This window comes from Alternaria atra (assembly GCF_907166805.1).
Source record: "Alternaria atra isolate CS162 genome assembly, contig: 23, whole genome shotgun sequence".
Lineage (NCBI taxonomy): Eukaryota > Fungi > Ascomycota > Dothideomycetes > Pleosporales > Pleosporaceae > Alternaria > Alternaria atra.
The window spans coordinates 322761-335005 of NW_025091321.1; the positions used below are offsets into that span (position 1 = coordinate 322761).

The window sequence follows — 12245 nt, forward strand, 5'->3', positions numbered from 1 at the left end:
AGAACACCTTCGAAGTCAAACCTGTCCTATGTTGTGTCGTTCGTAAACAAACCACAGGAAATGCCGAAATCTTGATGAACCAGCACTAATTCTGTGACGGCGTTCGTGTTCATACGCGACACCCAGTACTGTTGTATAGCTACTCTTTGTCTTTCTCGCGTGCGCACATATTGCTTCTCTGCCATGTTTCAATATGGATAATATCGGCATTGACAGTGTGTGTTTCAGTATCAGGCGCACTCTAGCAAATGTTTACAACAATGTCTAGCCTGGTTCCACAGAATTGGAAGGCATTGCGCAGACTCGAATGGGAACGATATAGCGTTACTGGCTTCACAAAAAGTATGGTCTTGGGTGATCTTTACATTTTCACGTTCATTTAACTACTTCTTATACTCGTGATAGTAACCGAAGGCAACCCTTCATCATAACAAATACTGGATAAACAGAAAATTATCATTCGTGATTCGATTGGTGTCCTCTGGAGTTATTGATAAAGCTGCTTCAGGCAAGCAACAACCATAGTACCACCCATATCTTCTAAAGATACACGCCTACCTTGTACAAGGAAGAAATTAAATAGGTGCTAAAAATATCTACGACGTTGCACCCTACAACTACGCATAATAAAAACTATAAGATATCTTATATTGGTGCAGATGTCTAAGCTATCTATGGCTATATAGAATATCCATGTTACCTACGTAGTGTTCTTGTAGACAACATAGTAGAAGGGGTTTCTACACCTGTTTAATTTATTCCCTGCATGGGGTGCGCCTACGTGTGAACTACCCAGTAAGTACATGCCGGTACCAATCCTTACACCTATACTCCTAGCTGTCCCACAACTAAACCTTCCACTGTTTTCGCAGAGATCGGTTCGAAGGCTGTAAAAACATGGGATCGATAGCAACACCTCAGACAGGACTATATTGAATTGCAGAAGATGGAAGCAGTAGCCTAGTTTGACTCGTATTATTGGGCATGACCTGATGTAAGAGTAGATTGTAGGATACATAATCTTCAAGTTCTTAGTACATGAAAGTGCAATGCTGTTTCATTTCCTTACTTCCAGCAACCTTGCAGTACAAACAGCAAGTTACCTAGTGCTGACTGTATCAAACCGCGAAAAGAGTAGTCAATACCCCACATCCCGAGGTCAACCGCCAACACTGGAGAAATGGTGCCGAACGAAACAGGTTGCCGGTTACTTCCGCATGCCGCCCGTTCCATGACACGAGTAAGCCCTAGCAACACGCGGCGTCTGTGGCCAAGATGAACTCATCTGGATTTGATTCCGAGATTCGTAACGAACTGTCAGTGCTTAAAAGGCTTTGCTTGTCTTGGTCTCCCTTGGAAGGCACATCGCAGTGACGGGTGGAATTGACCCGCACCCAAGACTATTTAAATAGCGTACATACTGAGACCCTTTGAGCATTGATTTGCGTGCAAGGCAGATTTGGAGCTTGAGACATGACATCAGACAATGGTCGTGTATTGGACAAAGTGGGAATACCTTACTACTGACATTATAACATATTGCACCCAACCACTCCCCCAGAATCCAGCGCAGACAACACCAACCTCCAGGGGTATATTTGTATTCCAAAACTCCCATACGCCGTGACAGGAGGAAAGCTCTCCAGAGAAATGGCAAATCTGACATGATCGGTCCGAGACCCGGGCCGTATCGTGCATGCATCGGAGCTTAATGCACGTGTATTTACTTTCACAGCCTCGCAATCGGTTCCTGTTGGGAAGGTGGGTGTTCACTCCGGCCTTGCTTCGGCGGTGCTTGTCGTACGTCGCGCCCCCCACACCCACCCACAAACTCAAGAATGAAGCGTCATCTCTCTTAGCCCTCCCCTCAGAGCTGACCAACCAGCAAGAAAGGTGAATTCGGCCCTTCTCCACCCATTAATCCTGTTCTTTTCCCTTTTCTCATCCCCACATCTTTCTGCCACCCGTTTTCTTTTCAACCGCGGCTCTTTGTCCTTGTCTTCTAACCCCCACAAAGTCTCCGCTTTTGTTTCCAACGTTTATCGATCCATGGTCTGCTTTTACTTGCTGACCTTCTTCCACATGCAGCCTGTACACATGCCTTGACTTCGATTCATGACTTTGTGCTCTCTTTGTGTCTCTGGGCAGGGGTGGCCAAGTCGCAGCTTTTCTGCTTCTTCGCATATGCGTAGTATTGGGCCGTTGTTTGGCTGGGGCTGGGGTATCCAGTGGTTGCACACGTGTATGGTGTAGACGATGTAGCACATGTTCAGGATGGGTTGGGTGTGGTCGCAATAACGGTCGTATCGAGCGTGAGAGTTTTGTTAAGAGAGCGGTACAAAGGTGCGGAAAGCGGGACGAGACGAGTCGTTGCAATGGATTTGTTGCTCAAGCTGATTGCGCTAGATGTCTAGGCTCGGTCGACGTGAAGACCTGGATTATATTGTGATGCTTTTTTGAACTAGATGAGCTCTTCGTGTAAGGTACCCGGCTCTAATCTTGAACAGTCTCGACACCACCTCTTAACAGTTTTGCGGCAACATCCCATCAAACGTGATTCAGTCGGATCCGGTCTTGAAGTTGCCTATGGCATCCACTTACGGCCTTTGCAGCCTCACCACAGAGCGGCTCCAAGTCTGGACACTGCTACCCGATATCGATGATGCAGTCCTCAAGGCTGAGTTAGCGCAACGACTTCAACGGAGACACTTGTCAAAGAAGGAAGTGCGCCGACGATGTGGGAGACACACACAGGGACAACGGCGGCAACGAGAGGCGACGAGAGGACACGAGAGATGAGGGAGAAAAAGAAGAAGAGGAAGAAAGTGGCTGACCTACCCCTTGGCATCGAAACTCGACGTGGACACGATCATTCTGAAATATCGTTTGGATCGAGACGAGGGGGAAAAAGCAAAGACGTTAGAACGTAACTTCACGTTGCACAGGCCGCTTCCTAACCCCCATCTTACATTTCCCACCCTTACCACGTGGCGTTACGTATCCCTTCTTTTACACAGCGGTTTTACGAGAAAGGCCTTGCCTCGATGACGGCATACATCAAAGAAAGGAGGGTCACAGTGTATGTCCGTGCGGCTGAGGGCGCGGGCGTGACCGATGTCCCGGAGTGTTGGTTCGCGCGGTGTGTGTGTGTGTGTGCTTACTTGCTACCCCAACATTACGGTTCATTGTTGTCTTCTTTTGTTCGTTAATATCGATACACCGTTACCTCAATGCTTTGCTTCTTGCTGGCACGGTGTGCAACAATTGCGAGTGGGATGTTTACTTGAGACGTGGGAGATAAGGGGGCGACCTGTCACTGAGTGGTTCGCGCTTAGCCGCTCTAGGAAGCGAAGTCGGCAAATCATACTTGTTGGTACGGCCTTCCTTCCTCTCTTTTGCTGTCCCCACGTTCGATTCTGCTCTTTCTCTCTCCACCCACACCGCTGGATTGCGGCCCGTAACGCACTACAGTTTGGCGCTTGTCGTGGTGATCCAATGTGCAAACCGTATTCCGGGATCAAGGAGCGCCCCATCATACGGCTGAACCTTGATGTCGGGTTGCAGATACGCCTTCGAGAAGGTGCGACACGGAGAAGGATGGTCGAGTGTATGATTGAAGAAATAGTTTTATTTCACTTAGTCGCCTCAAACTTCGCAAATCCGTTGCCTGCAGAGTTATACTGACGTCGTGTTATAATTCAAGTCGACAAAGTGGCTTGATGTGAGGTGTCAGACTAACAACGCTCACAACCCTTGACCAATGCGAATCTCTGCCTTTACTCAGCCCTGATCGGCGACCTACCTCCGCCATTACCACGATAAAAGCGTTGCATGATTGAGGTCACTTCGACCACGTGTGAAGGAAAGACTTGTCTATAGCAGCTCACACAAGACTGGCTCGCATCTGAATGCCGATGTTCTAGATTTACTCAATCGAACGGTGCTAATCAGTAACGAGTCAGCGAACAGCCATATTGGACCTGGACTTCGGGTGCGAAGGACGACCCTACACCCTCACAGTCGGATGTACGCCTTCCTCTTTCGTCCTCTCAGACATTCACGACACCGATGTCTGTCACTACGTCATCTGACGACAGAACATCATAGTCCACTAGAATCTTCGTCAGAGACTTCTACTCACGCATGCATGAGGCTAATATACTAAAGCTAGCTCGTTCTTTAGATATGTAGTGATGCTGGAATTATTTGGCTGAGACTAAAACAAGGCATTTCCCTTGAGGCCAACGACACTCGATTGGCTGGCCTAAAGCCGACTGTTAGTGCATGACGCATCTAAACGCAACACCACACATTGCTCATCGGTAAGGAGGAGAAAGTGCGTCGCCTATCGGGTTGAAGTCCCAACACTATGTGCATGATCGTGCATACGGCTAAGATACCCTTATAGAAAGCGAACCCGGCACGTTGGATAATTTGATAGCAAGGGCCTCTCAAAAAGGAAAATGTATCCTATAACTAAGGGATAGCTCATCACTGCGATGGTTGTACACGAACGGTGAGATGGCGTTATGTGTGAATTGCTCGCTAACTGCGTATACTTTTGCAGGGTTGCCCTATAATGCGTATCTGCTTTTTATAAGAGGTTGTGCGCGACGGCATTAGATAAAGTAGACTGAGGTGTATTCGAAAGAGAACAAGCAACGGAAAAGCAGATGCGGGTGCTACCTAGCACCCTTGCGCTAACACACTCTCAGATCCAAGACGATATTCTGCTTTTTCTACTACACTACTACTGACGGCGTTTTGTACAGAAGATTACAGTCTCTACCACATTGTTAACGCATCTTAGTGCTGGGTTGTTGAACGACGAACTTCCCAAACCCTCTTCCGAGTTCGCCAACCTTTACAATTTCCTGTAGCGCCTCCTCGGCTGTACCTTGGAATACTTCTACTTTCGGAAGCTCGAAGCGACTACCGTAGTTTTCCACCACCCACTGCAACGCTTTGTAGCCACGCCAATGATCTTCCGGTCTGGCAGGAAGGTCAATTACATGCGGTACCCCAGGTGGCTGGATGTGCCAGCCGTCTTTCGTGCACGCCACCGGCATCCGGAACCCGCCATCGAACTTGGTTACAGAGGTCAGCATAGCTGCTAGGTTCTTCACGCTTTGGACAACTAGATCCGCTGAAGACGGAGTGCGGACAGCATCAAGGGCATGAGAGATCGGTCCCTGACCAATAGCCTCCACCGTAGCGAGGATGTTTGATACAACTGTCGACGAGGCGTAATCGAAAACCAGTGTTGCTCCAATACTCTTCAGTAGCTCATAACGGGCTGAAGAAGCACTTACCAAGATATTCTGGCAGCCATTGGCACAGAGAAACTGGGCAGCGCTAAAGCCAACACTAGAAGAGGCGCCCCAAACCAGGACAGGGCGGGTGTAGGCGGCAGGAGCTGTGGGTAAAGGGAACTGGAATAGTTTGAACACTGCGTCTGCAGCCGTCATCACCACGGTTGTCAGGGCTGCTGCGTGGCTCTCCGGAAGGTTGCGAGGTACTTCGAATACCATGTCATCAGGGCATGCGAGGCGGCTTTGATATGCCCCGTACTTCAATGGTCGTCCGATACCCGAGGGCGTACACCCCGCCACAAAGCTTCCCTTTTTGAAGTGCGACCCAGTAGATACTGATAAGACAGTGCCACAGAAGTCGTACCCGATGACGGTCGAACAAATTCCAAGCTATGCGTGTTTGGTGTCTGCTGGATTGACACCTGAGTATCGCACCTCGATGATCAACTTGCCGGCTGCAATTTCTTCGTGTTTGACATCGTTCCGGATCTGGAAACTGCCGCCCTCGTCGACGTACAGTACCTTGTTGGAAGCCGAAGCCATGGTATCACGTAGTAAACTTTTGGTTTGCGGAAGAACGAGACGCGGGTAAGTTCGATGTGTAGATAAAGAACCTGATGTAAAGATGTAAGTTGGGACAATCTCGTCTTGTGATTACGGTTTTAAGGGCATTCAGATAGGTACCCGATTTGCCCGTCTTAACCGCCCACAGCGCATGTTACAATGATATGCGCAAGCCGTAACGAACCCCCGGTCCAGGGTTCTGTCGGAACGAAAACATATTAACTTTTTTCCATTCGTTCAGTTTGGACGAGTGTGATATCAAGTCTAGTGAATGAGAATGTTCGAAGACTTGGGCCGAGCACGCTAACGATGGTTGTACGATCTTCGAACAACGGGTTCGGGTGAACAAACATCCCGAAAAACTATATTCTATTCCTAGTACTTCTCTCCCATACCATAATCTGTGTGTGCTCCTCCTCTCGTGTCGGATGTTCGAAGCGGCATCTGCTGCAGCAGCACTCCGGATCGTGACGCTGGCAGATACTCTCGCGCCGGCGAGCACAAATAGCGTCGTTACGTAGGATGCTCAACTACCTGTAAACCGTAATCCCGAACTTGACAAGAAAGGTCTGGACGAACCTTTTTTGTTTATTCCCACTTCATCAATACCATGGCTTCTTCCAAGGTCGGCCCAGTTGACCTCAAATTCTACAATGCCTTCAAGCAGAACATTCCTCCACTGCATCCAAGGACGACCAAACTCCCATCCGGTCACAGAAAACAACCAACTTGCCGCCTGCTAACTACAACCATCATTTTCTATCAAGACCAAACCCTTGTACTCGGGGATGGAACGAAGATATACGCAGATATCTTTCGTCCACAAACCGACCAAAAGGTTCCTGCCATCGTTATGTGGGGACCTTATGGCAAAACGGGAACGGGTGTGCTAAATCTTCATTCCATGCCGCTGCGAGCAGGTATACCAGAGACTCAACTGTCTGGTTATGAGGACTTTGAAGGGTAAGACAACCGAGACAGTGAGACAGCTCGTATGTGATACTCACTCATCACGACCGTAGACTTGATCCCGCAGAATGGGTTCCTCTGGTAAACTCGCCCTGGCTGGAAACTCGTGGCTCGCGATCTCTCAGTATTTTATTGCTGCTGAACAACCTCCGCAATTGGCATGTATTGCGCCGTTGGAGGGCTTGTCAGACCCTCTTCGTGAGCAAAGCTTACGTGGAGGGATACCGAATACGGCGTTCAATGAATCCATCGCTGGTATCTTGCCAGGAAGAAATAAGTTGGAAGATTACGTTGCGATGTCGAACACCGATTCTGCGCTTAAAAGTTACCTCGAAGATAAGCGTGTAGATATGACAAAGATCAAAGTACCCACTTACATCGGAGCCAGCTACTCATCACCCATCCATACGATCGGCTCCCTGCGAGCTTTCGAGGAGATTCCGCACCAAAACAAATGGTACGCTACTTTCTTTTCACGCACATCTATGTATGTAAAGACTAATATGTTGCAACATCCAGGCTCGTTCTTCACGCATCCCAAGAATGGTACGACCTATACAGTCAATCCCGTACCAAGGATCTAGCCCGGTTCCTTGATTTCCTTCTCAAGATCTCCACAACGACTGGCCTCAGACAGCGCCTGTGCGAATGGCATTGCTGAGCTTCACTAAACAGGCTTTGTTGGATCAGGAGGTTGCGGATCTACCGTGGCATCTACCGGAAATCACAAGATGGAGATTGCATCTCAGTCCTACTGGCGAATTTACGCAGGACAGGCAGCTCGAAGGAGGAGTACTAGAGTACCGGACCAACTCGTCAGACGAACTATCTTTCACCTACACATTTCCAGCCAATTCCATGCTCATTGGTCCGTCCACTCTAGTCATCGATATCGCAGCACCCGACCATGACGACCTAGACATACACGCCCACATCTTCAAAGCAAATGCATCCGAAACTTTCTTATCGCATCTCAACATGCCTATTCCTCCCAACACCCCAGCCTCCACTGTCGAGACAATGACGCAAAACAGAATCTGGCGTTACCAAGGTCCCAATGGCATGATATGGGCTTCCAAACGCCATGTCTCCGACTCCCTCTCGGGAAAGACATGGATCACGCTTTCACTAGAGCACGAAAAAAAGATAAAGCCTGGGGAGGTGGTCAGACTGCGTGTCCAGCTCTGGCCTACGGGCATTGTGTATGAAGCCGGTGAGCAGCTTGTTTTGAAGGTTAGTGAAAGGCAAATGGGTTTACCTGCTCTTCCTGAATTACTAGAACCAACAAGTGCGAATAAAGGAAATCATGTTTTACATATCGGGGGATCACACGAGGCTAATCTCCAGTTCTCCACCATCTAGCGCTTGCGATTATAACGTGCAAGTTATGGAGCTTAGTCTGGCTATAAATATTTCTGATCATTCAGCTGGTCATCCGTTATGAATGTCACGATCCCATCTCACAAGAAAAGCCTTAAATCTGCACCTTCTTGAACGCCAACGTCTTCCCTGGATGCGGCATACTCTGCCTCCCCATTTCAATCTGTGGATGGCGTTCCGTCTCGTCATTCGGCATCTTGATATGGTACTCTAGAATCAGCCTCGCCAAAATCATCTTAATCTCATTGGCGGCGAAGAAGCGGCCAGGGCACGCATGACGACCGTAACCAAAACCCAGGTTAGTCTCGTTGGTAGTGACGAATTGGTTGCGCGCAATATCTGCTGCTTTACCGCTAGAGCGCAACTTGTATGAGCGAAGACCGTCGAATTTCGAGGACGAGGGGTAGTGTTCGCTGTCAAGGTAGATGGCTGCAGCAGGGACTTCGATAAGAACGCCTGCGGGGATATATTGTCCGTTGCTGAGGGTTATACCTTTAAGGACGCGGCGGCCGAAGGATGCTAAAACGCAGGTTAGTTATCATATCTTTGAAGGTCAACGAAAATTTACTTACTAACGCCCGGAGGGTAGAAGCGAGTAACCTCTTTCATGTAGCTATCGAGTTTCTCCATCTGTTGCAGAGCGCGAGAAGTGATGATTCCACCGTTGTCGGCCATGGCGTTGCGGACCTCCTCACGGATAGGGTCAATGTACTCTGGTGTGACGGCGAGCGTGTACAGGATGTTTGTGGCGGTCATAGTTGTGGTATGGATGGCAGCGAAGATGAGTCCGAGCTGAAAATGAGCAATCCTGTCGATTGAATCTTTACCGTCAGATCGTGTGATCATCCACTGCAGCATGTCGTCCGGCGCTTGCCAGTTAGGGTCTTTTGACTTGGCGGTCATCCTCTCCACTACAATCGGACGCAGAAAGTCGGTTAATTGTTTCTCGCGCTTGCGGAGCTGGACAACTTCTGGAAGACGAGGTGCCAAGAAGGGCTTCAACCATGGACGGACCTTCTTAAGGGCTGTGACCGCATTCATGAGATCAATGGTATAATTGGATCCCAGGTCGAGATACTCTGGGTTCTGACATAACTCTGGTCCAACGAAGATGCGGCCGGAGACCTTTGCGACAACATCGACGAGTTTCTGGTTGATGTAGACTTCAGTCCAGTCTTCGCATGGGGGCATGTACTCTCGCAATGCAGCGTCGACTTCTGAGCAGATGACGGGGTTCAACCGAGCTAACATTGTATTAGCTTCGTTAGCTCGTAAGCAGCGTTCTTGTCAGAACTTACTTAGCGCTGGTGTGAGGTCAGACCTGACCGAGTGGATAGCTGTAGATCCTTCAACCGCTAGTCTGGTGTATTTGACTTCCATGCTCTGTAAGTAATTAGTGTTGTTGAACTAGACATTGGTGGTTAATGTCTACTTGCATTCTTGACAGCCTCGGGGAAGCTGAGGACATCATCGGGGAGCTTTCGTAGCTCTGGAAGTAGACTCAAAGGTACAACAACATTGTCTTCGCCTCCCTCTCCTGCGATTCTGTATATGGAATCTTTAAACTGATTATGGCGTAAGCAGAAATATCCCCACACGGCTATGGGTGGCTTACCTGGGTGTATCCATCTTCATACATCTTCTTCGCAGACGAGAGGAATGCTTGTCGCTGCTTCTCTCCACTTTGGAGGCCGCTGAGGGTCGGAATGCTTCGAAACTGAGCTTTGCGCTTGAGCTTGGGAACATATGCACATATTGCAAAGATGAGTGCAGCTATAGCCGCAGTCTGTAATGTGTGCGTCAACTGTGTTAGCATCTGATTGTCCATGGCTGTGGGCTCCTGTGTAGGATGCGTAACGGAGGTATTGACGTTTTCAAGCTTGCTGGCCATCGTTGACATGAGCGGTCAAGTAGACACTAGATCCAATTCTGCCAACCTTGCTGATACTCGGTTTTTGGGACAGGAAGGTAAATGATGTCTGGCCCGCAGAAAGGCGCAACGTGGCCCTCCTTTATCACTAACAGTCCCCAGTCTGCCTAGGAACAAGCATCAGGGCCCGTGGTGCGATCTGCATCATACGGTTTATACGGTTCATACGGTCAGGGTCCAAGCCGCCAATTTGAGGATACCGGCGATGGGGCTGCTAGCCAAAGAGCCGTCAGTTGACCACTAATGTCTGACTAGGCAATGTCCTTGCCGATCACTAGGCCAAGTCGTACCGTTGCGTTTCGGACTTGCATACTGAGTTGCGGCTCTCCAGATAAACTTGTCGTCTGCTATCCAATTAACGTTCTTGCATTACGACCGAAGCGACTAACAATGGAGCCTCTAGCTACGCGTATGTGGTCGCCTTAGATGGAGCTTTTCCTTTGGTAAGAAGCACCGACGGAAGCATGTCGGCAATCCTGCTCTACCGACGTGTCACACGCGTCCGTGCCGGCGGCAAGAGTATGTAGCGTCGCAATTTGTCGTCGCAGTGCGCGCATGAGAGAATGTTTGTACAAGGAAGCTGTTAGACGGAAGGAGCTGCTAGACCCTGCCCTACGGCGGACGCCTCCTCCGCTTTCCGTTCATCTCGGTTACCGGAAGATTCTTTTGCGGGGTTTGCTGCAATCCTACATGGGAAAGCTCCCGAACGCAACCAAAACATGCCATCTACTCCACAAGCAGTTTCTCATTTTCCTGATCCACACTCAAGGCTGAATGGAAGTCGAGGCATGACTGTCTGAGCCGCTAGCTGATGCTATCCCAGTCGGAGCTTGCGGCCGTAAATCTATAAACAAAACGCCATGCTTGTCCACCTGTCGCTGCAATACGCCGCCGATGTTGCACGATATTTCTCCAATTACGGTAAACAACACACAAGGTATCGACCTTGAAATATTCTTACAGACACCAAATCTTCCAGGCGAAGGTTCCACTCCCGCCACGCATTCTTCTTTTGGTACACACATAGGCGGTTTGATGAGCATCTCCACGCGTCAAGCCACGCACATGCGCACACTCATCAAGTAGTATTACAATGATCTGTGCACCGCTATGGCGACGACGGTATTATGCCACGCAAAGGATGTAGGATAGTGCCGGCCCGTACGACCGTCGCTTCACCGTATTCCGCGTATCGGACAATCAATCTAAGCGAAGCAATGCCAGCACGGATATCAGCATCCATCCGACGATTGGATCATGTGCTACGGCCTGGAACAGCAATTCCCATCTGTGTACAATCCCTCTTTGGTTGAAGTGCCTGGTGGCCTTTTTGACGAATGGATAAGCAGATGCAGTGCCTCTCGCAAGGAAAAAGAAATCTCATAAACAAGGTCTTCATTCTTGGATCCCTTCCTAGTGATGCAGTGTGGGCATGGCTGCTGCAAGTATGACCCATTCTGAAGAAACCAGCTCTTCGCAGCTAGTAAGCGAGGGTACACGTAACGCGTAACAAGGTGCACGATAGCCACAAACAAGAGACTTAGTAAATAAGATCTTGACGATAGAAGATAGAACCACAGGGCATTTTGACTTGAGGGGCGCTGTAAGGCGTGTTGCTCTCTAGATGTCATCACTTAGCACGGTTTGTACATCCTAGTAAATCTGAAGCTCTTTCATCTCTCCCCGCTTCGCCAATCGTTCCAGATACTACCATCGGTCCGAAAGTCCGATTACAAAGTACTCGTTCGAGACAAGCGGTGTCAATCCATCGTTACCACAACGCCGGGTAACAACATCATTGCATTTATGCTATGGAACACTGTAAACTTATGTAGATTAGTGAAGTGTTTCACAGAAACTATGGGTTTTCCATCTGCATATCAGTTCCAAGCGGGCGAAGGTCTTTCAGAGTAGCATCGCAGAGTGTGAACAGGTTCTGATGCAGCATCTTTATCATTTATTGTAGTAACCATCCTACCTAGTAGACAACACGAACACATGACCGTTTGTGACGCCTGTAAACAGATCTCATGCTCTCTATCTTCGAGAAGATCATCTTCCGCCACATCACATATTCCCTACTCAGCATA

At 49.0% G+C, this 12245-nt stretch overlaps 3 protein-coding genes across 3 annotated transcripts; 1 reads left to right on the forward strand and 2 right to left on the reverse strand.

Moving 5' to 3' along the window:
* Positions 1-4796: 4796 nt before the first annotated feature.
* ALTATR162_LOCUS3694 (uncharacterized protein) lies at positions 4797-5855 on the reverse strand (the record flags this gene model as incomplete). Its single annotated transcript, XM_043311302.1, has 2 exons — positions 4797-5702; positions 5748-5855. The coding sequence occupies 2 exons, from the start codon at positions 5853-5855 to the stop codon at positions 4797-4799; spliced, it is 1014 nt and encodes a 337-aa protein (XP_043167237.1).
* Positions 5856-6486: 631 nt separating this feature from the next.
* ALTATR162_LOCUS3695 (uncharacterized protein) lies at positions 6487-8207 on the forward strand (the record flags this gene model as incomplete). The annotated part of the gene is made up of 3 exons (XM_043311303.1): positions 6487-6839; positions 6913-7391; positions 7456-8207. The coding sequence occupies 3 exons, from the start codon at positions 6487-6489 to the stop codon at positions 8205-8207; spliced, it is 1584 nt and encodes a 527-aa protein (XP_043167238.1).
* A 112-nt stretch (positions 8208-8319) lies between these two features.
* On the reverse strand, positions 8320-10116 carry ALTATR162_LOCUS3696 (uncharacterized protein; the record flags this gene model as incomplete). Its single annotated transcript, XM_043311304.1, has 5 exons — positions 8320-8744; positions 8798-9469; positions 9524-9608; positions 9671-9790; positions 9841-10116. The coding sequence occupies 5 exons, from the start codon at positions 10114-10116 to the stop codon at positions 8320-8322; spliced, it is 1578 nt and encodes a 525-aa protein (XP_043167239.1).
* Positions 10117-12245: the final 2129 nt, after the last annotated feature.